Source organism: Diadema antillarum, unplaced genomic scaffold (genome assembly GCF_040938485.1).
Source record: "Diadema antillarum isolate AM-2024a unplaced genomic scaffold, OU_Dant_1.0 seq00002490_RagTag, whole genome shotgun sequence".
NCBI lineage: Eukaryota > Metazoa > Echinodermata > Echinoidea > Diadematoida > Diadematidae > Diadema > Diadema antillarum.
Window position 1 is genome coordinate 14606 of NW_027273094.1, and position 27291 is coordinate 41896.

The window sequence follows — 27291 nt, forward strand, 5'->3', positions numbered from 1 at the left end:
GGCGTCATGATGGTTAGAGAACCTACTCAGTTGGGGAAGGAAAAGGGGAAAGCATAAATAGCCATCAATAATAGACTCCCTTCACTCATCTTTTTTGACCAAGAGATTCAGTAGCCATTATGCTGTCGTTAGTTGGACACTTCAGATCTTGCAGTGGGTCATCATCCTCACAGGCATTTGCTTTCGTAAGAATAACAACAACGATTTAGTGATAATTGATTGACTATTATGATAAGGTTAGCGGTCTCTCAGCAATCGAACACAGGAAGTAGCTATGTCAAGGATAGGCATAGAGTAGAATGAAACATGCAAATGTTTTATGTTTAGTCCCGTATAAAGACTAAAGAAGACAAAAGAAATGTCATTAAGGCATTAAGTTTCTCAAGAAAAAGTTATTCTCTTCTCAATCTTTATAGGAGATTAAGGCTGCATTCATCTGACTTGATAGTTAGAACCATGTTTCAAAATGTTTTGAAAGCTGTTTACGAGTGTAATTCGAAATGTGTTTCTTGGGGTGCCGTGCTTAGTAAAACACAATATTTCGCGACATGAAATTTTCGCGAATTGGAGCGGACAGCCTTTTCCGTGGCATGAAATTTTCGCAAGTGGCCTCTAACATTCAATGCATATAGTGTAGACAGGAACTTTTACCTGCATTTTTATTTCGCGAATCTTGGCTCTCGGGGAAATTCGCGAAATTAAAATGCACGCGAACATTCCTCGTCTTACAATAATCATGGTACAGGGGTTGCCACTGACGCTGCTTTGCGCTGTGTGACTTGGGAAGTGGAAATCAACTGAGGCACGTGATCTAAACATGTTTCAATTTTAGACTACAGATGCGAATGTGGTAATGCTTTATATGCAGAGCATCCGAGTCTACCAGATTCCACATGAGGGCCTCTGCAAACTGAAGTGGAATATGAAAGCCCCCCCTAATTAGAGTCTTATTTTGGCCTTGTGAGTTGTGTGTAATTAACAAGCATCTTTCTGATCGCTCTCTGGAATTTCTGTGATTATGATGTGGGAATGTTGTTAGCCCTGTCTACATGAGTGTGAAACCATGTGTATGTGTGCACATGTTTGTTTGTTAGTTTCTGCATTTTTTTATGTGGGTTTGGATGTTATGTACTTCTTTCGATGATCAACAAAGGAAAAATGTGCAAGAAGATGATGCTGACTGGAACTAGTAAATACCAAAATTTCCCTTTTCTTCCCCTATAGTCTTTTCATCCCATCTCCATTTTAGAATTGCATCTTTTGAAAGCCATCTAAGGGGGAAATTAAATGAATGGATGGAGGATTGGAGAGGGCAAAAAGGGGGACAAATCTTGCACTGTAGTGCCATATCTTTGTTTTCCTTTCTGTCAGTAAAATTGTAATTACTTGTGGGAAAAGAGACTGATAATAATTTTAGTGTCATAGGTTTTGCTGTTGTTTACAGCTTTCAGGGGATTGATTTTTTTCCACCATTTATGATTGTAGTAGCTCTCTTATTTCTCAGCATTGTTCAACCTGTATTACTTTCCTCCCCTACTCCCATTCATGACTTCATGGTATGGTTGTTGCGTAGGTACTGGTGATGTGACTGCCCACCAGTTGTTATGGCAATAGTTGTACATCTGTAGCCAGAAGTTGACAGAATAATCACTGCGTGTTATTGTGAATCTTTGTCTTGAATGAAGGGAATGATTGATTATTGGATTTTTTTTTCCCCTCAGGAAATGTACATGAGTGTATGAATTCTTTATAAAAAAAAAATTCCTAACTCAGTTTTTGTTTGTTTGCATGATGTGTCCACAGTGCCGCCAGTGGTGAAGCGCAACTTTCACCCAGTTGTAGAGAAGCACCTTGGGACAAGCCACAGGATACCGTGCCCCGTGAGAGCTGACCCTCGTCCGTATACCAGATGGAAGAAAGATGGGGAGGAGCTGGTGCCTGACAATGACGGACGCATCTCCTTCACCAAGACGGCCATCGTCTTCCAAGATCTGGCCATGGAGGATGAGGGCGAGTACACCTGCATCGCCTCCAATGCCTTCGGCCCCACCCTCTACGTGAACTTCACCCTCAAAGCGATAGGTAGGTGATCAGGGAAAGATGACACTCCTTGCCCTTTCTTGCCCCTGTCAATCGTGAGGACGTTTAGATTTGACATTACTGTTGTGATGGTGAAGAAGGTTTATTCGATGATTGATTTAATGGTCATTGTATTCATGCCCTTCATCCGTTTTCCTGGAAGAGCTGCTAGGATGAAAACAACATCCAATGAAGTGTGTGCAGGAATTCATGGCATTACACAGAAAGCACCAGTTTCTATTGAAACTTGAGAGCCTAGGAATGGCTTTACCAACAATGCTTGTGATGTATAAATGGCATATTCTGTATGATGTTTCACACACACTTGGCACATTTTATGTGTATCTATTGTTTAATAGCAACTTCCGATAAGAAAGAAGAAATGCAAAAATTGTTGAGATGCTGCACGAAGGTCACACAAATATTGATTAACCCGTTGAAGACGAGTCCCGAGAATACTCGGGCAGGTGTCTATGGGAAATGCGTGTTTTAGCAAAATCAGTCCGCCCTCAGCATGTTAAGGGACACATGATGAACTGTTGATCAGCATGGGGGGAAAACCAAGAGTGCTGTCTTGAGCAAACATGTGTATGCTCTTATCTAATTTACAGCTCTAACCCAACATAAGAAACATGAAAAACTGAACTGAATAGCATTTGTACTAAAGGGTGTTTTACAGCTTCTAATGGAGTTTATGGTAGTGGTTAATCTTCTCTCTCTCTCTCTCTCCATCTTTCATTTTTCCCTCTACTCTTTCTTTTTATTTCCGTTTTCGTTTTCTTTGTCCCTTTTGCACATTCTATTCCCCTCAAACTGTGGTAAATTCTGCTGGCAGGAGCATCAAATCCAACCTGGCCATTAGCTGTCAGCGAGGATGATGAATAGTAGACAGAGAGCTCCTTTTTCTGAGAAGTCCAAAGTCTATTGATAGCCTGAACTCTCCTTTTAGTGTGCAGCCTCCTCTAAAACTGACCATATCTGGACTGCAGCGAGCTAAAATTCTACTCAGAGCGGAAGCCTAGAAGTGCACTCTGCTGCTGTCTTCTCAAAAAGAAGCAAAGTGCTGTAAAACCCATCAATTTTATGTTTCTTTTGCACTGGACCAATTTCAATAAACTTTATTCTTTACATGATATTTAGGATGAAAGTATCTCATAAAAGTTTGCATTTCCAAATTATTGGCTCGTTGTGTAAATTTTATGATTGGGCAGTGTAGCGTCCAATTTGTTAAAGTTTACACACCACTGAAATACAAGTATCCCATATTTTCAGTAAAAGAAGTATAGGCGCGGTCAGACTGGCAAAAGATCGCGAACTTTAAGATCGCGTTCTTTAAGATCTCTAAGTTTTGCCACTGTGACCGCAAACTTCCCGCGAAACTTCTCGTTCTGTTTGCGGGCGGTGTCTCCGAAGCACGAGGCCATTGTCATGTACAGATGTGCTTTGTTACGTCACAATCACTAACCATCGGACGGCGCACTCTTTCTTGCGCGCGTACCAATGGCCCAAACTTCTCGATCTTTTGCCAGTCTGACTGCACCTATTGAGTCACAGGCTCTTGGCATAGCTTTCCCCGGTTTGGATCAAAGCAGGTCATTTAAAATAAGTATATGAGGCTCAGTGAGGTTAATCTTAGATGTCAATACAGTATTACCAAAAAGCCTACCCATATAGATATTCAGGAGTGAGGATTTTGAGTTCTAGAGGTACAACACTAGAATGATTCTAGAACTGTTTGTAGTTAATACACTATTCTTCCTATATAATTCCTCATAGTTGTGTAATTTTTAACACAGTTGTCACAGTGAAATACCATTTTAGATAATGATATCTTCATACAGTTTTCTATGTACTGGTTATGATTTCTCTATTGATTTCAATGTTTGCTCACAGTCTGTATTTTTTTTAGTTATTTTTTTAACAAATGCCAAACATGTCTTAACAAATTTTACAAAATCTAGATAATATTTGTGTAGTATACACAATAGATGAATTTTAGACTGACATTATTGATTTCACAAACCAAGCAATGACACATTTTGATAATACTACGTTAATGAATTCTCCACTAATGTGTACAATATATTTTGAGGAAGAATATAAAAGGCACGCATACTTCTAATGTCGTTTGGCTGATTGTTTATTGTTTTATCATTGTTTTGTATAGACCCTCCGGATGAAGAATCCCTCGATTCCAGTATGGCCGACTCGTCAATCTCATTTATGGAGGAGAGCGTCAACGCCGGCAACCTGTCCGACTATGGCGACAGCGACCTCCAGGGATACGCACCCAGGTTCATCGAGGCTGACCGGATGCAGCCAGAGAAGCCTGTGCCGAGCAAGACCCGCGTCAAGCTGCGCTGCCCAGCCAAGGCGTGCCAGCCCCAAACATCACGTGGATCAAGGACAACGAGCCGAAGTGGTTGGACAACACCATTCGAAAGACCAGGGTGAGATAGACAGAAAAGGAAGAGGAGAAGGAGGAAGAGTAGGAGGAAAGGGGAAGGGGGAAGGGGGTGGGATTAGGGGCAGGGCTCTACAGAACAGCATGTCATTTATTTCTGACAAGTATGGCGTTTTTAGCAATTTATGGGCACACAGAAAGAGATGCAAAATATGTTTTTTAAATGTAAATGAAAGGAATTTATTCTGATCTAAATGCTATGGAAGGGACATACTTGCGCCGATAATTGCAATTTTGTGAGAAAATTGCCCAGTTTACTAATAGGGCATTTAGAAACTGTAATCGTGTCCCTTAATTCCTCATATTTGACATTGGTGATTTGATCTGGGTAAAATCTCTCATGCAAAGTGATGATTTTGGTGTGGAGTGTCAAAATAATAGATCCCCACCTCCCAAGTGTAGCATGGCTTTGATAGCAGTTGCCTCTAGCAGACAGATTTGATCTTCTCCTCTGATACTAACCAAACTCAACGTCTTGTCATTTTTTCGCCCTCTTTGACAGGTGGAACTGAAGGGCTATTCCTGACAGTGAGGAAATCCATCCCCTCAGACTCGGGCGAATACACATGCATCGTGTCCAACGAATACGGCACAATTCAGTTCACCTATTCGGTCAATGTCAGAGGTGTGTTGTGTTAGCATTAAAAGAGAACTTTCTAACTGAAGTCAGTGTTTATTTTTTTTTTCTGCTTCTTGTTTCCATGTCTCTTCTTATAAAGTTTTGAATGGTATTAAGTTATGTCAAAATATTACCCTCTTGTGCACAAATAACATAAAACAGCTTTCAAACCAACCGTAGTTAGTACGCAGTAAGGAAACAGAGAGGGAATCACTTTCAAATGTACCACATATGAATGAAGAAATTGTAGGTGCAAACATCTAGTATGAAACTCTGCATCAGAATATTTTTACACAATCATGCACACACACACACACTCGCAACACACACACATACCTTAGAAACAGTCTCTTAGAGTACTAGTAAATGTGCTAATTAAGTAGACCATTATATAGGAGCGATGTTATGTAAAATCTAAAGACTCCTTGATATTACTATACTATTGAAGATATATCTAATAAACAAAAGGAAAGGTTGACATGGGAGATATTTGCCAAGTCTGTCAATACTATGTTGTGAGAAAAAAAAAAAGTTGTATAGTGTAGGGTGTTCTGCAGCATATCGGCTTTGTGAGGTTTTGTGGTAGAACTTGATGAGAGAAGCTGTCGGCTATGGCATTTAAAGCGGTAAATTATTGACAGCGATCCCTCTGTGCGTAACTCTTCCCACAGAGCGGCTAGCGGTCAAGCCCATCATGACGCAGATGAAGAACATGACGGCCGTGGTGGGCAGCACAGCCACCTTCGAGTGCCGCGTCGTCAGCGACCTCACCCCCCACTTCGTCTGGCTACGGTACTACCATGAGGACAACCAGACCCACATCAAGGACATCGACGACCACATCAAAATTCTGGAGGTAGGGCATATAAGAGTGGGAGTACCCACCCCCCTTGGGAGGGGTTTGGGCCGTTCTGAAGGTCTGTGAATAAACTTCAACAGGAACAGAAAATGGAAAATTTGTTCCACGTGAAATGTAGGGAATGGAATTGAACTTTGTAGGATTATGGCCCTTTTTCGGGGAAGCATGTGTTGCGTGTGCCATGCCTGATTCCAATCAGATTAACCCAACAGCTAGCTGCTGACAAGTGTGTGCAAATATATGTACCGCAGACTTATCTTTGTCCCGACTTGTTGCGTACTGAAGAAATTTGAGACCTATCTGCAACAGATTGAATATTGTTCCATGCATGTTTCTTTAATCATCCTAACCATGCGGAATTAATGAGAGACACTATTTCAGCAGAATTTTCCAAATGACAGATGGAAGTCTGTCTTGAGTACTGATAGAAGAGGAATTTGGTTTATTGTCATGCGACTCAAACTCTTTTAAAATGAAATTCTTTGTGATAGAGATGTGACCTGATAATAATGGAATGTCGTTTGTAGATATTAACATTTTGAAATGTCAAAAAATTGTTTTTATATATGCCATTTATGATGTCAAAGTAGGCATTATTCCTAGTGCATGTGCATGATTTAAACTGCATGTTTTACTTTTGTTGTTGTGTGTGCATTTTAGTGGATTGACATTTGATTTTGGTACGTGCTAACTGTGTGGCTGATAGTGTGAAAATTTCATTGTCATCCCATGTTGTGACGATATTCCTTTATTCACATACATTTGTATGATTTTATTTCTGTGATTTTGTGAGAGATTAAAGTCATTCAATATATATATGCCCAAGGTTAATGTCAGATTTGTGGAGCAAACATTTGTGTGCATTGATGAGTTCCTATTCAGAATGAAAATAGTATCTGAGTTGAGTTTCTGACTCGTCCCATGTGTTTTAATAAGAGGCTTCTGTTAACAAACCCCCACGGCCATTGGCTATATTCTCACATCTGAAAAATTCCAAGGTCAAGCACGTGATTTTTGGCTTTTATTTTATTTTCGAGAAGTCTATTCTATGCAAGTACTCTGCTCCTCTGTAATTAGTTGCCTACCCTCTGTTGTATTATGGAGATGATATTGTGACGTGTATATGCATGGAGAAACAACTTCATTCATGATTAGCTGTTCACTGTGGACATGATTTCACGACTTCTTTACGAGACGTTGTTCTGACCCATTTATTAGCATGGATACTGCTGCTGCCCTCATGTGTTGGCAAAGAGCAATGCCTCAGGAACAAAATCTTAGTATACTGTGTTCCTTTGAAAGCGACATATATGCCAATTTCCAATGGGGGGACTTTACAGTCCAAAGATATAAATAGATTTATAAAAGAATGGAAATTTGAGAAAAGAGGACTTTGTTTGTTAATGTTTTTCATTTAATTTGACATTTATTTTTGTTGACAGAATTGTTATTTAGGAAGAACAATTATCCCTTTATGGAGGCACGAATTTGTATCAACAAATCTAGCTGGTATCCAGTGTTTTCTTTTTAACTTTGGTATGGACTGCAGGAAATAAAAGATATCAGAAAAGTTTTCTGTGCAATTATAGTGAACATATTTCTTCCATTTCCTTCAAATTCAGTAAAAATCTTTCTGTCACCTTCAGAAAAAGAAAAAAAAGAAGAAATGATAGAGATGTGCAAAATACAACTGTCACTTTTTAAATTATCTATTATTATACAGAAGTATAGAAGAGTTCTAATATTCATTGGATTTTTTTTTTGTTCAATTTTGTTTTTCTATCTGTTTTCTTTCATTTAGTGTCAGGGTCAGTAATTTTGTTTGTTTGTTTGTTTGGTTTTTTTTTTTTTGGGGGGGGGGATGGTAGGAAATGGTGGGGTCAGGATGTTGTATGATACTTGCCACTGGAGGTTAAATCTAAATTCATAGACTGTTGCACCTTAGATCGATGTCTGTACACTCTGATTTCCTCAATGTCTCTGTGATATTTCTCTTTTCAAGTCAATTATGTTTTGTTTTTGTTTTTTTCTCTCTGTGTCCACCTTGTGAAAGTGACATTGTGAATATACATAAAGTAATCTGTACTGATAGCTGTTAGTGCATGCAGAATGCTTTCAAGTTTAGGTTCTACTCCGATACACCCATTCCACACCATTCGATGTCAAGTGCACTTTACTGTGTATGTGGTTTATTGTGGCATGGATACTTGGTTATCAAGTTCTCTTGATTAAAAAAAAAAAAAAAAAAGCAATGATTCTTATTCATTCTCTCCTGCTTAACGGAATGGTTATTTCTGTTTCTTTTAAATTCATCTTTTAAAACAATTACAAAATTGGACGTTTTCGCCACATAAATTCAGGAAGTGTACAAGGTGAGAGTTCATGTGTACATGCATGCCAAATGTTGGAAGGGATACACATTTTCAAAAGTGACAAAAAACAAACAAACACACATTTCATTTCTGTGAATGCAACACAGCCCTTATTTTGCACAGAGGTGGTACTTCATGTATTCAACATATATGTCATAGCATCAGAAATGCCAACCCTCTAACTGCCCAAACAGGTGCAATTTCATTCCTGGGCAAAATTGCTTCATTTTCAGAACACCAGATTGAAATACTTATTGTCTCTCGTGTTGATGGTTTTATCCATATTTCTTTTTTTTGAGGGGGGGGGGGGGGCACCCATCAATGTAGACTACGTTAAAAGGTTCAATGGATAGTGGGACATATATCTGCAACTGTATGCATCAGCTGTTAATATGTGATTTACCAGCCTAATGCCAGGAGCAACCATGGATAAGTTCCACGCTGAAAGGTCCAGGCAAAATAATATATATAGGTATGTTGTGTGTGCATATGTTTGTGTGTGAATGTGTGTGCATTCATGGTGCTGTACCAATGGACATTGGGATTATCTAGATCTGGCTTGTTGAGGATATGTTTGTGAATAGAAACAACGGAAAGAATAAGTTTCTGTGGGCTGTATGAGGTTGCATGGTGGTGTCATTTTGTTATTCATGACATGATTATGACCATTTTACTAAGAGATTTGCAATGAAACTAACCAACAACATTCCATTTTTATTCCTTCCCCTTTTTTTCTCCATGATTTTTTTTTCTCCCCGCCCAACGTGCATGCCTGCCTTCCCCCCATCAATCCACAATACCCATCGTTCAACCATTCACCATTTCCACCCACAATGCCATGGGCTTCCGGCCTGGACTCTGCCACACGTGACGTTGGACCAAATTTTTTGGTTCTCCTTTGCGCTCCACCACTGGGTCCTTTTTTTCTTCTTTTTTTTTGTTAAAATAACCCACCTCGTGGTGGCTGCATGTGTGTGTGGCGGAGTAGAAGAAATGGGTGGAAGAACCGATGATGTCATGCGAAGAGTTTCTCGACATCTTCTACAACAACTCCCTTCATCGGAAGCTGAAGTGCCTCCGACTCATCCAGGTATTTGACGGTTTGCAGCCGACTGTAGCTTTCTGCCATTCCAAAACTTTTCAGCTTCTTCTTCTTCTTCTTTTCTTCTTCTTCATGTTGTCTGTTTGATGTTCTCCTTTTATGCTCAAGTTCCTTCCATATTCGGAATATTTATTGTGTTATTTTCGATCACGTTCTCTTTCTTACAATATCATTCTTTTTCTGTTGTGTTCTTTCTCTATGGGTGAAGTATATTTCATTGTCATGGTACACTGACCGTATTATCTCTGGCCATGACAGTTAACAACATGCTATATAAGAAAACTGAAATTAAAAATAGTTTCTATAAAACATGTTTGTTTGTTTTTTTCTCAGTAAAAAAAAGAAAGAGAAAAAGGTCATTTTCCATCCCCAAACTTTTTTTTTCATTTGTTTGTTACCAGGTAAGGGATAAAAAATACAAATTTTGGTACAACCCTAATTTGAATGACTCATTTCTCTCAACAATATACCTGTTATCATGTTTTGAAAGCTGTGAGCACATGCAGTGCAATAGAATTGTAATCATTTGTAGTAAGAAGTGAACAGGAAAAGTCGTTCAAAACAAACAGTATGCAACCCTTTGTTCATTTTCTTCATAGATTCATTTACTTGTACTGTCTTCTTTGTCCGTAACTCTATTTCTCTTTTCCAAGTGTCTGTAGCTTTATCTTTTGCTCATATCGTCATGATTCAGTCTTCTCAATGAAACCTCACTTTCTCTCATGTTCTTTTTTGTGTTCAATTTCATGTAGTGTTTTGTACTGAAGTCTGGTGAATGAGCCTATCTCGCCTAAGAATATTTCTCTGTGTAGTCTCGTGTCAAGTCCTTGTGAGTCTATTTGCTATCAACTGTCAAAAAAATAAAAATAAAAGGAAGTCTCCTCTGTGATATTGAACTCGGCTCTTTTGTTTTGATCTCCAGGAAACCTTGGGATCTGCACATAACGATCTCTATGTCGTCTCTCTAGGATAAGCAAATTTCTTTCCGTGCACGACTTCCTTTGCATGATACCACACATGGTTTCACTCTGAACTAATTCTTAATTTGCATGCTGCATGACAATACTGACCAAAAACACAAACAAATAAACAAAAGTGATGATATTGAAGAGGATATACATGAGCATGATTCTAACAAACCCTATTCTAACACTTTCATATTGAAGAATCACATTTTGAAGAATATTGAGCGTATACATTGTATTTCTGTAATACTCAGTTTCGACGAGTTCATGTTGTGTTCATCTTTTCATTCATTCATCATTTCCAATCTTGACTTTGATATATCAGATTATCTTATGCTATTGTTCTTCTTGCACATTTCTGTACTTCTAGCTCCATGTTTGAATATTTTCCTTGTTTCTTATATATGCAAAAAAAAAATGAGTGTTTGAAATTCTTGAATCACTTCTCGCACTTTTTTTCAAATTGTCTATTGCTCATTGTATTTCACAGCTTATTTCTGCTCTTTCAAATGGTTTTCTTAAAGAATATATTTATGCTATCCCTTCTACCATTGTCTCTCACAGATAGATACTTCTTAAGTGTGCTATTTCTCTTTCTGTCTGTCTTTCTTATTCTCTTTTTTTTAAAAGTACTTGCTTTCTGCTCTTTGTATAAAAAGTGAAAAGCACTTTGACAGATTTGCACCTCTTGTTTTGCCTAAGATTAAAATGACTAGATAAAATGTTATGATTCGAAAGTTTGATTGATATTTGAACGTAGAATGCACCATTAAGACCGGTTTATGAGATTTTGTTACATTGAAAGAAAAAAGCTATATTTCAAAGCTGCCAAATGATTTCAATGGCAACTGCTTGTCTTATGGTTCTCTGAAATATTTGGATTTATACATATGAGTTGTGAATTTTAGCAGTACCAAATTTTTGTGTTATTGTTTTTTGCCTCATGGAGAATTTGCAGAACAGATTGCATGCATATTCACTTTCAATAATATTACTGATGACACTGAACCAAAAAACTAAAATTCAATTTTACTGGGGTAACTATTTTGTGCCTATGGCCTATTGCATTTGCACTCTTGACGGGATGAGCAGGGGGATGAGAATTTGTATTGAGGGAGAAAAATTGATGGATAAATTGATAGATAGGCATCAGTGTTTGTTTTATGCACTTGCATTGCATTCCAAACTGACCATATACCCTACCCACATTCCTCCCCCGTCACTTACGATGAACAACAGCTGCATTCGGACAAGAATATGGAGGAGGTGAACCAGTTGAAGCTGTACAATGTGACGCACGCGGACGAAGGGAAGTACATCTGCATGACGGGAAACTACTACGGGACGAGCTGGGAGGGAGCCTACCTCAATGTCATAGATCGTAAGTGATGGTCGAGCTCTCTCTGTGAACGAAAGGCGGTCAGCTGGTGTCTTTCATGGTGTTTGGACATTTACTCATTTCAGATGTCTTTAAAAAAAGAAAAAAAGGAAAAAAGGGCAGTGCACAGATCAATGGCACGATGGTTTGACAAACCATCAAGTCATGTGTTGATTTATCTATTCCTTGCTCAAAGTTGTGTAAAGTATTCATTGTATCTGTCTGCTTTCATGATGAATGGGTTGTTCCATCAGAAGTAGCTCAATACAGGAATGAAGTAAATAAACTCGCAATGTTTTGTGCTTTAAGGGAAGTTCTCTGTAATGGATCTCCTCTCCCCCCCCCCCCCCCCCCAAACCCTCTTTTCTTTGCCTGCACAGCGGTGGTGACCACCAAGCCGCCGGCGGTCATCCAGATCGTGAACCCGAAGCGGGACACCATGAACATGCCGCTGACGGTCATCGCCGTGGTCGGCAGCCTGGTCATCCTCATGCTGATCACCTGCATCGCCATCCTGTGCTGCCAGAACAAAGTGCGCCACCAACGGCCCGCCAACGACAAGGTCATCCCTGGAATCAGCAAGCCGTTGGCCTACAGACAGGTAGGGGTCTCAGTCTTTACCCTTTCAAACAAACACAAGATTGATTAATCCGTTGACTTTCTTCTGCATCAATTCAAGGAGTTCTTTTTAGTCTGTGCAGAATGATGCCAATAGTGTACAGGGTACATTATTGGAGAGTTGTGATGGAACTGTTGATGCGGCATGCAGTAAATCTGGGCAAGAATTACCTCTGGTCTAAAGTTGTATCATGGAGAGATATCTCGGTGATGAGACAATTGAAAGTTTGCCCGTGCTGACATTTTTTTTTGCAGAAAATATGCGTATTTGAATCACTGAAAAATGACACTAGGCCAAGAGGCTGTTATTACAAATCCTTTTCACACATACGATGTGTAACTAGTGTTAATCTATATTACTAAGAGAGAGAAAAGTCTTCACGCAATTCAATTTAGTATAAACTGTGTTTATATACATGTCAGAGCCAATTATTTGCTGTGCCTTTTATTTCCTTGGAAAGAACTGCATGGAAGGGTTTTGTGAAAACTGAGTATACCTTGCAAGAGAGCATTCATGTGTGGATAAGATAAATTCCTCCCCCAGTAGAGGATAGGATATTTAGAAAATTCTCTCAGTTTTACAATTATGAATGGCGATTCGACTGTAGTCTAGTCTGAGAAAATCAGTCATTATAAAGCAGTGGTCACCCCCCCCCCCCCCAAAAAAAAAGGGGGGGGAAGGTGAATAGTTACATGGGAATGGGTCAGCAAGTGTCTGTTGTTAACAACCTCTCTGTCAAGCCTAACGTTTTCATTTCCTGTATATTTTCCCTTGTCTAGATGTCAACTGACTCCACCCACTCAAGCAAGTCAACCGCTCCACTCTGCCAGATAGGACGCACCCGCCTCACCTCCTCGCTTACCGTCGTCTCGGAGTACGAGATTCCGCTCGATCCCGAGTGGGAATTCCCCCGCGACAGGTACGTTGGGTCTTTTCTTCTTCTTTTTTCTTTTTTTTTTTTTAGCCTGTCCACTTTGCTGTCCAAACAGAAGCCTCGGTTTTATATCTCTGAAAGGATAACTTCTCGAGGCTCTTTATTGCATTCCCACTCGTTTGACATGCGACAGTGTGAAAATCTTGCGGGAGCCAGAAGTGTTGATGATGGTCACATCAGGCAGTATAGTTTTTGGTACTTTGTCTCTCAGCACACAACATGCCTGATTACGAGGAATGATGCCATTGCAACAAGATAATCTTCAGCTGAGACGAATCATCATAGAGATATTTTGGAAGCCGTAGTGATTTGGGGTTGTTTGTGTGGACGAGACTTGTATCACAGGTTATGCACAGCAGTGAAATTTTCTCACAGCTTTATTCATGCAATGGAATTGAAAACGCTGTTCTCAGAACACGTGGAAAGATGTACCATCCAAGCCTTCATTGCTTTTGAAATTTGACAGTTACTTCTCTACAGTTGCAACATTAAAACAGGGATCTCGCCAGCGTATATCACCCTTGTCGGCCCCGACAAGCGTGCGGTTTGAAGAAGCAATTGCCGACAAGGGTAAAACTTGCCGACAAGGGTAACACCACGCGTGAACTTGCCGACAAGGGTAACTTGCTTGACGAGCTAAGTTCGGACCAATTTCTCGCCTTTTTCAGTCTTTATTATCTGGCTAGAAAAGAAGCTAGATGTTGAAAGCAGCTGCAGTTTACATACTTATACAAGCGCAAAAATTTACCCACGCAGTCACCAACAACGCGGCTCAACAGAGCGACGTACTAGCCGATACCAGGGAGGTCTCACCTCCCTGCTGATACACAACACATCACATACTTGCTCACTCACATGCGCTCTGATTTGGGATCCACACACACATGCACAAGCACCCAGCCGGCCACTTATCCAGCCGCCTGCGTGTACAACGCTACAGTGTATTGTGAGAGGGAGAGAGAGGACGGGAAGAGAGGGTCGGAGGCCGAGCGAGGCTGAGGAAGGCTGACACGTGCTCGCTTGTTGTCACGCTTGTTGTCGGGTTACGCAAAAAACAAACGATATTAAATGCATGCCCCCCTCCGCCAAAGGTTGTATTTTTTTTTTTTTTTTTGGCTGCTTTGGTTTGTTTGTTAGTTTGTCTGCCTGTCTGTCTCTCTATTCGCAAAATAAGTCAAAATTTGGGAACAGATTAGGATGAAATTTTCAGGAACAGTTGGTTGGTAAAATGGCGCAAGGAATAGATGATTAAATTTTGATAGTGAGCAGGATTTATAATACCACCGAAATACACCGCCAGGATCCAGGATCTTTAGACTGTTTCGTATATTTGAAAGGATTCGTATCAATTCTTTAGGAAGCTGGCCATCGGCAATGACGCAAAATTAGATGCGTTCAAAGCATTGCCGCAGAGAGAAAATTAACTCCATTTTTCGTTAAAAAAAGAAAAGAAAAAAAGAACGTGCGATGGAGTAAGCAAATGCAAATTGTTATTTAGGTTTTGGTAGTTTCAGTGGGTTATTTTTTTTAAATCTAAAAAGCCATGCGTTCCATTTTAGCCTTTTCAATTTCTATGGATTTGTAAACGTCATTCGTGAATATTCCATTTTCCTTCTCCGGGCCGAAATTTATAGTAATTCTGTCATGATGGTCTTTCAAGTTCAACGTATACGTAATGCTCCACGTGCTTCTGGCTTGGTTTGTTAAAAGGTGGGTTAGGGGGCCTTCATGGGCAGAAAATAAATGATGATCATTCATCCATGTTCCCAGTTGGTTTACATGCTATGTACACGCTGTTTACGACCACTGAAGCAAGGTGGCAGTACGCGCGACATTCTTTATCTGACACCTGGCTTTCGTGGAAATATCATGGAAATTTCCACAAGCCATGATATCAAGTTTCCCCACTGCTTGAGGTCGTGCTTTTTTTTTTTATTCTTCATTACGAACATCAATTTGTTCAACTTGAAAAGTGTAGATAATTTGCTTTGAGGGGTGTTTCTTTCTTTTTTTTTCATTGCAGCATCGGTAACATTTTGTTTTGTTCATCGTCCGTGCATGGCAGGGGTTCATGGGAGGAGAACGATAGGAATGACTGGGGAGAAAATAAACTGCAAAGAAGGAAGCATCTTTTGAGCGAGCTGTCTTTGTTTTTCTCTACACCAGCATCAGTTATCGCCACCAGGATTCATTTTTATGCCTCCGCCACGAAGTGGTGCCGGAGGCATTATGTTTTCGGGTTGTCCGTCCGTCCGTCCGTCCTTCCGTCCGTCCGTCCGTCCTTCCGTCCGTCCGTCCTTCCGTCCGTAATGAATTTTGTGGACAGGGTAACTACCAAAACCTTTTGAGGTATCCTAATGAAACTTGGCATGTATGTGTATTAGGGGGTGAAGTTGTGCCTATCAACTTTTGGGTGCACATGCTCAAGGTCAAAGGTCAAAAGGTCAAGGTCAAATGCTTAAAATTTTACTATTTCCCCCATATCTATGCAATGCCTGAAGATATTTTCTTGAAACTTAGTGTATACATGTACTACCCAATTAAGATTCTCTGGTGAAAGTTTGGGGTCATGAGGTCAAAAGGTCAAAGGTCAAAAGGTCAAGTAAAATGTTAAAATTTCACTTTTTTTCTCTGTATCTTGGAAATTGTTCAAGGTATCTTCATGGAACATAGTGTATATGCATCTACTGACTGGCAGTGGTTATCTAGGGAATTTAGGGTTCATGGGGTCAAAGGTCAGGGGTCAAAGGTCAAGGGCAATACTTCAAAATCTTACTATTTTCCTTATATTTATGCAATGCCAGCAGGATATATTTTTTTTTAAACTTGATGTATGCATGTCTAACCCAATAGAGATTCTCTGGGATTTTTTTTTTTGCCAAGAAGGTCAAAGGTCAAAAGGTCAAAGATCAAGTGAAAGTGCTGAACTTACTTTTTTCTCCATATCTCGGAAGTGGCTCAAGTTATCTTGAAACTTAGTACATGCTGAATTTATGTATGTTCTGCCTGACAGTGCTTCTCTTATAAATCAAAGGCCAGATGAAAATGATAACAATTTACTGTTCAATACAGAAATTGCGCTTTTTCTCCATACCTTGAAAATTACTCAGTGCATAAACTTATGAAATGGTCAAAGTCAAGTTAAAGTTCTTAAATCCCCAAATACATGCTCTCCTATTCATCCAATTAAACATAGGTCAAGGAAGGTAAACATTCAATACATTTGTGACAAACATGTCATTTTAATAATTTGCCAATTTTGTGAAAATGTAATCACACATTGTCCACATGTACTACTGAGTATAGACCTATTAGGAGAATCATGCATTATGGCGGAGGCATACCAGTCGCCATAGCGACATTTCTAGTTTTTTTTCGTTACTCCGCCAGATTAATGATAAAATGATGCTAGATTCTTTATTCTGAAGGTTCGTTAATCCAAGAATGATTAAGAAAAAATGTCCGTTCATTTCACGACGAAATCAGTTTTGTTATTTCGAACGTTCTGCCAGTGAAATTTCGGAATAAAACGACGGCACAAAACAGCGTGTTTTCGTACTCTAAGGGTCTGTTATTCCGACAGAAGTAGTAATGATGAAATGATAAATTGTAGATTCTTTATTCTGAAAGTTCGTTAACCGAAAATTGAATAAAGAAAAATGTCCGTAAATTTCAAAACGAAATCAGTGCGTCATTTCAAACGTTTTGCCAGTGAAATTTTGGAATAAAACGACTGCCCCAAAACAGTTGCAGTTTTCTTACTCTGAGGGTTCGTTACTCCGACAGATTAATGATAAAATAATGCTAGATTCCCTATTCTGAAGGTTCGTTAATCCAAAAAATGATTAGAAAAAATGTCCGTTCATTTCACAACGAAATCAGTTTTGTTATTTCGAACGTTTCTGTCAGTGAAATTTCGGAATAAAACGACGGCACAAAACAGCGTGTTTTCGTACTCTATAAGGGTCTGTTATTCCGACAGAAGTAGTAATGATGAAATAATAATAGATTCTTTATTCTGAAGGTTCGTTAACCGAAAATTGAATAAAGAAAAATGTCCGTAAATTTCAAAACGAAATCAGTGCGTCATTTCGAACGTTTTGCCAGTGAAATTTGGAATAAAACTGCCCAAAAAACAGTTGCACTTTTCTTACTCTTAGGGTTCGTTACTCCGACAGATTAATGAAAAAATAATACTATATTCCTTATTCTGAAGGTTCGTTAATCCAAAAATGATTTTAAAAAATGTCCGTTCATTTCACAATGAAATCAGTTTTGTTATTTCGAACGTTTCCGTCATTGAAATTTCAGAATAAAACGACGGCCCCAAAACGGTTACAGTTTTCTTTTACTCTGAAGGTTCGTTACTGCGAAAGAATAACGATATAATACTTTAGATTCTTAATTCTGAACGATCGTTAATCGGAAAACGATAAAGAAGAAATGAAAACGGTTACAGTTTTCTTACCCTCAGGGTTCGTTACTCCGAAAGAATAATGGCAAAATAATACTCTACATTCTTAATTCTGAATGATCGTTAATAGAAAAATTATAAAGGAGAAAATATTCGTTTATATCCAAACGAAATCAGTTTTGTTATTTCGAATGTTCTGCCAGTATAATTTCGGAATACAACAACGGCCCCAAAAGGGTGTTTTCTTATTCTGAAGGTTTGTTATTCTGAAACAATAACGATGATAGATGATAGATTCCTTTCTGAAGGTTCGTTGATCGGAAAATAATAAAGAAAAAATGCTTGTTAATCTTCGAACGAAATCAGTTTTATTTTGAACATTCATCTGTAGTACCGACCTTTGGTGTTGTTGTTGTTTTCGATTACAAACCTTCGAAGTACTCAGTAATGAATCGTTTCATTTTTTAAACCTTCGGAATAATGACCATCATTACATTTTTGTATGATATCTCTTTGATGTCACAGCCAAACTACCGCAGTATACCCAGAAATGAAAGTGCAACGATGTCCCGAAAGTTCTCGATCGCTTCTCGCGCATCTGCATGCAATAGGCCTACCACGTGGTCGAGCAGACGGCGAGAAAGCAACACGGCGCGCGTTGTTGCGATGCAGAGGCGGCTAATTATTATAACAGTGAAACAGGAAAGGCCTAAAAGAAATCGGAACCTCCACCATCGGCACCTACTTCTCTTTCATTTATTATTTAGGAACTGCCGCTAACAAACTAAAGGTATGGAGTTTCTGCATTGTTTCTGTGAGAATATGCCCCTCACAACGTTCATTGCATCTCCGTGAAAATGTCGCATTTAGTGGCATTTTAGCGGCGATTTATCTGTGTTGTATTGAGCATTAGCGAAGGCTTCCGCGCTTCGCGCGGGAGGGGGAACCCCCCTCCCGTACCCACCCCCAGAACAGCGTGCATAAATGCCGACAAGCGTGAAGAAATTCCTGGCGAGAACCCTGTAAAACTAGGAACACTTCTCTACAGTTGCAACATTAGAACTAGGAACACAAGGAAATATGTACCATCCAAACCTTCATTGCTTTGGAAATTTGACAGTTCCTTCTCTGAAGTTGCAACATTAGAACTTGGAACATATAAGCACAAACCAGTAATCATCAATTGAAGAGGGAGACATACCAGAAGTTTTAACCAAATCTTGCCGTCTGTTTCTCTGATACAGGCTGACGCTTGGTAAGACGATAGGCGAGGGTGCCTTTGGTAAAGTGGTGATTGGTGAGGCCGTAGGCATCGTGTGTCAGGAGAAGACGTCCACCGTAGCCGTGAAGATGTTGAAAGGTGAGGAGAAAAAAATGGAATATAATACACTCTCTTTCCTCAAGAATCTGCACTTGATGGATATGCTCATTCCCACACTGCCTTTTAGCTTGTAACACAAAATATCATTGAGAGAACTTGTGCACTTTCAGAAGCAGAAGTAGTTACTATCAAAATTGCAGCGCAAACTTTTATAGTTTAAAGAAGCCTTTCCTGGAAAATGAGTTGAACCAATGATACCTTAACCCTGAACTCTTTGGCTCAATGAATCATAATTTCAGTCTCTTAAGAGTATCGTGTTTATGTTGATTGAAGGAGAACAAACAGAGTGGCATTCTCTTGCCAGAGTATTTACTAACCTGTCAAATGAACCAAAATGGTGCTTCATGAAATTTTTGTGAAAAAATAGCTTTTTACCAAGTTCAGAATCAGTGTTCATCTGAGACAGGATTGCAAAGAAAGAAAGGAATACAAGAGGGGAAGACTAAATGGGACAAAATTGAAGCAGGCCCTGGTTAGGAAATTTGGGCTTTGCCTGCTCTCATTTATAAACTGTTTTAAGTTGTAATGAACTCGCTTTACCATACCATGAGGTAGTTGTCCTGTACACCCTGCCAGTTACTAGGCAAGGAAGAAGCTGTTGCTGTAAGCAGATGATGCAGTGCTATGGTGTGTGTGTGTGTGTGTGTGTGTATGCCTTAAATTGATTTTGAATTCAATTCACTCTGTAGCCAACGCCATGGACCGTGAGCTGTCCGACCTCATCTCCGAGCTGTCGATGATGAAGCTGATCGGGAAGCACCCGAACATCATCAACCTCCTGGGATGCTGCACACAAGAAGGTAGGAGAACTTACCCTTCCTCCCTCTGCCACCAGTTACGCCAAAATTAAATCTCAGGGTTTAAAAAAAAAAGACAAAAAAAGACGAACTCACAGTTGTGGAAAGTCTATGATGGATTGATTTATGGCTCAGTGGATGCAACCACAGACCATCAACCACAAGGTCCCTGGTTCAAATCTAGTTGTGCCCCTAGGTGAGGCACTTTATTCACATTGCATGGTCCTTCTGAGGGAACTTATATAGCTGTCGGTTCTGCTTCCATGGCATTAGAATTTGAGTCAGTTTTAACAACCGTATGAACCATCAGCTGTTGATACGAAAATTAAAAGTAGATGAGAGTTACATTTGCCACCAGTGTGATGAGTTCTTTGATGCCATGGGATGTGAGAACTTCTAGTATGCTTGGCTGAGTGTGTAGTTATGGGTATCACTCACTGGATGTTTTTTTTCTTTAATGTAGGTCCACCATTCGTCATCGTTGAGTTCGCTCACCACGGCAACCTCCGCGACTTCTTGCGGACGCGGCGACCGCCGGACGAGTACGAGAAGTCGGTGCTCCTCTCTGTACCCGAGACCCTGACGAACAAGGATCTCATGTCCATGGCCTACCAGGTGTCTCGTGGCATGGAATTCCTGGCCTCCAAGAGGGTGAGAAACCCAGCACATTTCCCCCATACTCCTGCTCTAGAGAGTGAAAACACAGATTTACTCATCCACTTTTGAATACCAAATGAATTTCTCTTTGTAGTCAGGGTTTGAGTTTGTCAGGACTGAGGCATATCCATTTCGATCCTGAAAGTTTTCTCTATACAGTGTGGAGAGATTGGTGTTTAATGAAAAGTTCTCTATCAGCATCATATTTACCACATCCAAGCTTAACTTGGAAAATGTGAAGTAGGCATGTACATTGCCAAAAGTGTAACAACCCCAACAATATCAATAATCTCTCATGACCAGTTCAGAGTATTTCTTGCTGATGTCAATTGCTATAATGGACAAGAAGAAGGCATTATCCGCAAGCATACACATTGATATGCTCTTTGTTGCTAAATTTTTGGTTCATTGATTGACAGCAGTGGTGTTGCCCGAGTTTCCTCAAGTGCCCACACCCAATCGTTTGTCCCATAGAGAAAGGGAAACTTAAGGAATTCTCTTGCGTGGTGGTCAACTAAATACTCTCTTTCCCCTCTGACCCCAAACCCCCATCCCACCCCACAGTGCATTCACCGTGATCTCGCAGCCCGCAACGTCTTGGTCACCGAGGACTTTGAGATGAAGATTTGCGACTTCGGTCTCGCCCGCGACATCCACTACATTGATTTCTACCGCAAGACGACAGACGTAAGACATTCCCAATGCAAATGGCAGTTGCCAGCTCTGCCTTTGGTCAAAATGTCCAAGGAAGTCTTGAGCATGCATACTGTGTGATCGCATTGATAATATCTGATCTTCAAGTTGAGTAGGATAATATGATGTTGGCATGTGTATATGGGTTTTCTTGATCCACAATGTTTAGAATCATTTTATTGAGTTCCTGTATAAATAAAAAATGTAATTTAATGAAAGTGACAATATTTCACTCATGACTTACTGAAAATAAAGGTTTTGTATGTCCATATTGTAATTATTTTAGATAATTTTGCGAACTCTTCCTGATGTAGCTGAAAAGACTTCGAACAACTTTGAATCGATCATTACAATGAATCAACACTTCAACCTTCTCCCCGAATAAAAAAAAAAAACCTTCCAGGGCCGGCTACCAGTAAAGTGGATGGCTCCCGAGGCGCTCTTTGATCGGATGTTCACGACCCAGAGCGACGTCTGGTCCTTCGGCATCCTCCTGTGGGAGATCATGACCCTCGGAGGCACGCCTTACCCCAGCGTTCCCGTGGAGCAGATGTTCGACTACCTCCGCTCTGGCAAGCGGTTAGAGAAGCCACAAAATACATCGCTGGAAATGTAAGGAGCCGTTGCCATTACCATGGGCGTGCTGCGTTTAACTCAGTTTTTGTAGGGATTTGTTGTACTTATGATCTCCTTGAGAATGAGATCCAAGGGGGTTAGGTGTCAAAAGCTCTTCTAAACTTCCTGTTTGATTGATCTCGATGCACATTACTTTTCATCAGAATCAGCCCCAATGTCTTTTAATCATGTTGGACTTGAGCATCCTACTTGCATTTCGGTATCAATATTTATATGCATAGGTCTGTGATACTTTGGTGATGGAGTAATGAATATGAAGACATTTGGTGGGTAAAAGAAAACAAAAATCAGTGCAGAAATTATTGTCATTACTTTGAGCTCCTGATTAACAGTACATCGTCTGTTCTTGATGCAATATTCAAGTTTGGAGAAAGTTTTAAAATATAATATTTTTCTGTATTCTTTCCTGTGCTACTCCGTGGTTGATTTCTCATGTTTATTGCTCTGAAAAATGGATGAATTTTTATGTGTGTGTCTTCCTACTGGGCTCGCATGTGGGATGTATTAAAACTCTGTTGAGCATGGAGAAGCCAAGTGTAATAGCCACAATTGCTTGACCAAATCTAATTTCTGACTACATCTGAATGCAAAGCAGGTGAAATAATTCTCAGGACATTCAATGCAATTGCATAACTATTAATATGTAGCTTCAAACTTCCTTGAAGTGCATGTCTGCTACTGTAACGCTGTTTGCAAATATAACTGAGTCAATACTTTTTCGAAAGCAGCTAACATGTTCCAGCTTTTTTTTTTTCGCTTCATTGCAAGTGACTCATAATGAGATCTTGTTATTTTGTGTGTCCCCATCCTTAGCTATCACATAATGTGTGAATGCTGGCGGACGTCGCCGGGCCAGAGACCAACGTTCAGCGAGCTGGTGGAGGACTTAGATCGCATCATCTCAGTCTCATCAAATCAGGTAGGCCAAGGGCAACTTTGGAAGCCAGATTCAGTGCACTCTCATTATAACAAATGCAGTTACAGAGAATTAAAGGAGACCTCCAAATGATTTTCAGACTTTTATATTTGAACAACTATAAATTATTTATACTGAGTACCGAGTTTCAGAATTTATAGTGATTGGGATGAGGAATAAGAATGTTTTCAAAATTTATAACAAATTGCAATAAACAAGGATGATAACATGGCAGCCTCACCATAAGAATGCATGAGTTGGGGCTCAAGGATGCAGAGCAAAAGAAGAAGGCATGCATAGATTCTACACAGGTGAATTTGTTAGCAAGCGGTATTGTAATGAAATTACACTGCTGCATTTCTGAAATATGTGAGGCTCCTATGTCATCAACACTGTTCAGTGTAATTTGTTTAAGATTTTTCAGAGTATTGGTTTCTCTGTTCGAGTATCACAATAAATTCCACGAATCTATACTTCAGCTTGTTGATTTATGTACTACATGATGTGAAATTATGAAAATCGTCTGGAATGCCCCTTTAAACACTCAGTAATTAAAGTTTTGATATGACTTAAGAAAACTAGCCAGACCCAAAGAGTTCCTTACAATAGGAGTCACCTGGTTAAATCATGCTTTGGAGAATAGATGTTAAGAATTATGTGTTGGCCCTGCCTGCAAGAATCACCTCTACCTCAAAATGTCATCTTCTTTGAGATGAACATGTTGGCAAGGATACTTAGAGAGATATGAAACGTCTCCCTATAGTGCCTTGAAAAGCAAAATGAAGGATTTTTGACATCGTGATAAAGTTGAATGTACTAAAAATGTCTAAGTTTGCTTCGAAGCGATATTGGGATGTTGTATGTTGGGATATGTGTCTAAATAGGTTAATGAACAGAACAAAATTCTGATGTGAGCAAGTTCTTTCAGGATATTTGTCCGTTGGCTAACCAAGATTTTTAGAGGATTCCTTGTTCAAGTTGTTGGAATGTTTGATGTACGTTCAGTTAGTTGCTACTTGGTTAAAGGTTGTTTTTTAATTACCTTCCTTTTGTAAAAGAAATGATGTTCTGACTTCTTGTTAGCCGGTATGTCTAAGTATTGTGCTCTGTTGCCTGACAGCAAATTCTCATCGAAATGAGCTTGTGTAGGGACCTGAGGGTTTCAGACTGGCATCGTTCTGTGTTCTGTCTGAGATGTGATGTGGTGTCTTTCCCACAATGATGATGAAAATGATGATGATGATGGTGATGGTGATGGTGATGGTGATGGTGATGGTGATGGTGATGGTGATGGTGATGGTGATGGTGATGGTGATGGTGATGGTGATGGTGATGGTGATGGTGATGGTGATGGTGATGGTGATGGTGATGGGTATGGTGGTGGTGGCGGTGGTGATGGTGATGATGACAATGTGCTGATGGTGGTGGTGATGATGGTGATGATGGTGGTGGTGGTGATGGTGGTGATGGTGGTGGTGATGCATAGTCAATATCACAACCACAAGTCTGACACTCATACTGTTTTTTCTTGATCACCTTATATCTTTCCAGGACTATCTGGACCTTGAAGCCGTGGGCGACGCCCCTGTCAAAACGTTTCAGGAGAGCGAGGTAGACTCAGGCTACGCCAGCCAACACAGTAGACACAGTAGTGAATCAACAGTATAGGCATCCTTCCTGTCCCTCCCCCTGCCCCTTCCCCATCCCCACCCCAGTCCCTGTCCCTGTCCTAGCCAACTGCCATGCCTTTTCCCTGCCCCTCCCTTGAATCTATTTCGCTCCCAGTTCTGGTGCGTTCAAATGCTCTGGCTCTCTCTTAAAAAGAGTGTAAATATGAGGGATGGAAGCTACAACTGGGCACCCCTCCCCACTATTCCCCCACCCTATGAGCACATCCCTCTAACCTTTCCCCTCCTCCACCCCTATCAAACCCCTCCCCCACCAACCTGCCCCAAATACCCCCTCATGCACACTACGCACTGCCCACCCCTACCTCAAGTACACAGCAGTGTTGCTGTTCTGACACTATTCTTTTGTATAAACAAGTTATCTTCAAGAACTGTCATAAGACAAAAAAAAATAAAAAATATAGAAATTTAAGTAGAGAAGAAAAATGAGTAAGGAAGAGAGAAAAAAAAGGTCAAGATTTGAGCTACCTTTGACCGCAGTGGACTAACGAATTGTGTCCAAGTCAAATGACTATGGAAACTGTGGTCCAGTATATGCCACTTATTGGGTGATCTCCACTCGTGAAAGCACGGACGGCAAGAGAACAAGAGTTAATGAAGGGGGAGAGATGCATTAAAAGAAGGCGGATGAAGAGGCCATTCATGAATGTCATGTTGTAGCAGAACTCTCCTACCCTCCCTCGGGGGCACCGCCGTATACTAAAGTTGAAATATCTTTTGGTCTTGTGTCCCCTCCAGCGGATGGCTTTCATGGGATTCCGAGCGCCGCTGTCACCGCAGGTTTATTACAAAGTGCCGCAAAGTCGGGACTGTTGCCCGTACGCAAACTGACCAAAATGAAAGAGGATGTAAAAACACAGTGGAAAAAAAATAAGCGGGCATGACACTTGCACTCAACTTGCTGGACGCGCCTTGGAGACCAAGCTTTAGCCTGTGTGCACCAGTTGTACCCCCTTTTTTTTTTTATGGAATTACTTCTTCTTTTTTATCTGGTGCTAAACATTGATGGGAAACCAAGGATTGGAGTTGATCAACAGAACAGGAGCTATTGAAATGGACATTTGTGAAGACGGGTCGTAAGTTTAAAAAAAAAAGGGGGAAGAAAGTGAGTGTAGAGCGATAAATAGGAGATTGTGGTAGCTGAAGAAGAAGTAATATTATCGACGAGGCTTCTTCGCTGCAGTGGATTGTCAGTAAAAGTGATCATGTGGTATATTCGGGAATGAATGATCGAACTGCAAATGGATGCCACCAGGCTAGACTAAAAAATGTTGCCTCTACAGGGGAGAATGCTGTTAGTCACATTGTATATACATGATTCGTTCAGAGCACGAATGTCGATTCACACCGACATCAGTTCGAACCTGGAAGGATGTGAACCCGAACACGTTCTCTTTCAACAACGCTGCATGATCAGTGGCACGGATGGCCGGTGCTCGAATTAGAAAAGTGTATGATTGCTTTGGGAAGGCTGCGCTGTGTTGGACATGTGGAGATTCGTTTCGACTCTATCGAGTGTTGGTATCTTGTCTGCAGGCCTCACAGCTGACGTTTTGCATTTTCTCTCTTATCTCCAAATCAGACTGGAGGTAGAAAATTTCAAGTCAGCAAATCCTTATGGATGCTGTGACCTTGATATGAACACTTGCAGAACTATCGGCTTTGAAAAGCTGCAAATTCTGGTCACAAAATATGGTTAATGCTGCCCTAGTACGTTTTATGATATCAGACGAGTCATTGTATTCTCATGTTGTAATGTGGTAAACAAACTAAAAAAAAAAGAGTTCAAAAATAGTATGATACAGTGATTGCAAAATGTGGAACATATATAGAGAAATATATAATTATATTGTGTATTTGGTGAATATTATATATGTTCGTATTGAATTTCAATGTAAGTTGGTGACAAAAGGAACGGAGGAAGACCTGTGTTATAAAACTTGCCATTTGTGCACTGCCAGAGTTGTATATTTTGTCCCCTCTTTCTGGAAAGAGAGCATAACCCATAGAGGGAGTGTTGCCTGTAACGTCAGTGATTAGATAACGCACAACAGGTTGATAAGAAATCGATACGCTAGATCGGAAGATCGATAAGAAAGTAACGTTCATGTGAATGTCGGTCAGTCATGGAGGTTGGCGTCCCAGTGAGACTGGTCATGTGACTCGATGTTGGTCAGGTGACATGTATCCCGTGTGCCAACCAGTCTCTTCAAACACATTTCTGGTAGTCGCCCTTTTCATCTTTCTCCTTAACTCTGACAGTACGTTCACAATCGGCTCTTGACGCCAAGCAAGGCGTTTTTTTCTAGCACATGAATATGTGGGAAGTTGTACTTCACCTATGAAAAAGAAAGAGTGAGTGAGAGATAGAAAGGAAAAAAAAAACATCTTAATTTGAAAAAGAAATAGTTGATGTATACAAAGCCGGAAAAGAAAACTACGCAACAGATACTTCCCAGTTGAAGGGCTATGATGGCTCTTTGATTTGCCTCACGAGATGGCTAGCTGACATTCTAGTGGATGTAAATTTCTGGTTATTTGTCAGATTATTCGATGATTTTCTCTGATCTTTCACTTTCTTTGCCTCTGTGTGCATTCAAAGTAACTCATTTTCTGGATCAATATAACGTAGCCCTCATATCTATCTCTTAATGTGTACAAAACCTCCGGAATATGTGAGTGTGAGCCTGTAGTTCTATTTCTCTTTCTTTTTTCTTT

General features: G+C 40.2%; 1 protein-coding gene across 1 annotated transcript; it reads left to right on the plus strand.

The window, feature by feature from the left end:
• Positions 1-1760: 1760 nt before the first annotated feature.
• LOC139714875 (fibroblast growth factor receptor-like) lies at positions 1761-27291 on the plus strand (the record flags this gene model as incomplete). The annotated part of the gene is given in 17 exon segments (XM_071626524.1): positions 1761-2082; positions 4247-4441; positions 4444-4534; positions 5053-5168; positions 5834-6018; positions 9382-9483; positions 11700-11841; positions 12219-12439; positions 13237-13376; positions 19050-19165; positions 19876-19986; positions 20447-20634; positions 21205-21327; positions 21737-21945; positions 22783-22888; positions 24437-24496; positions 25312-27291. Coding segments are annotated over 17 exon segments (2520 nt in total), but the record flags the coding sequence as incomplete, so codon positions are not given.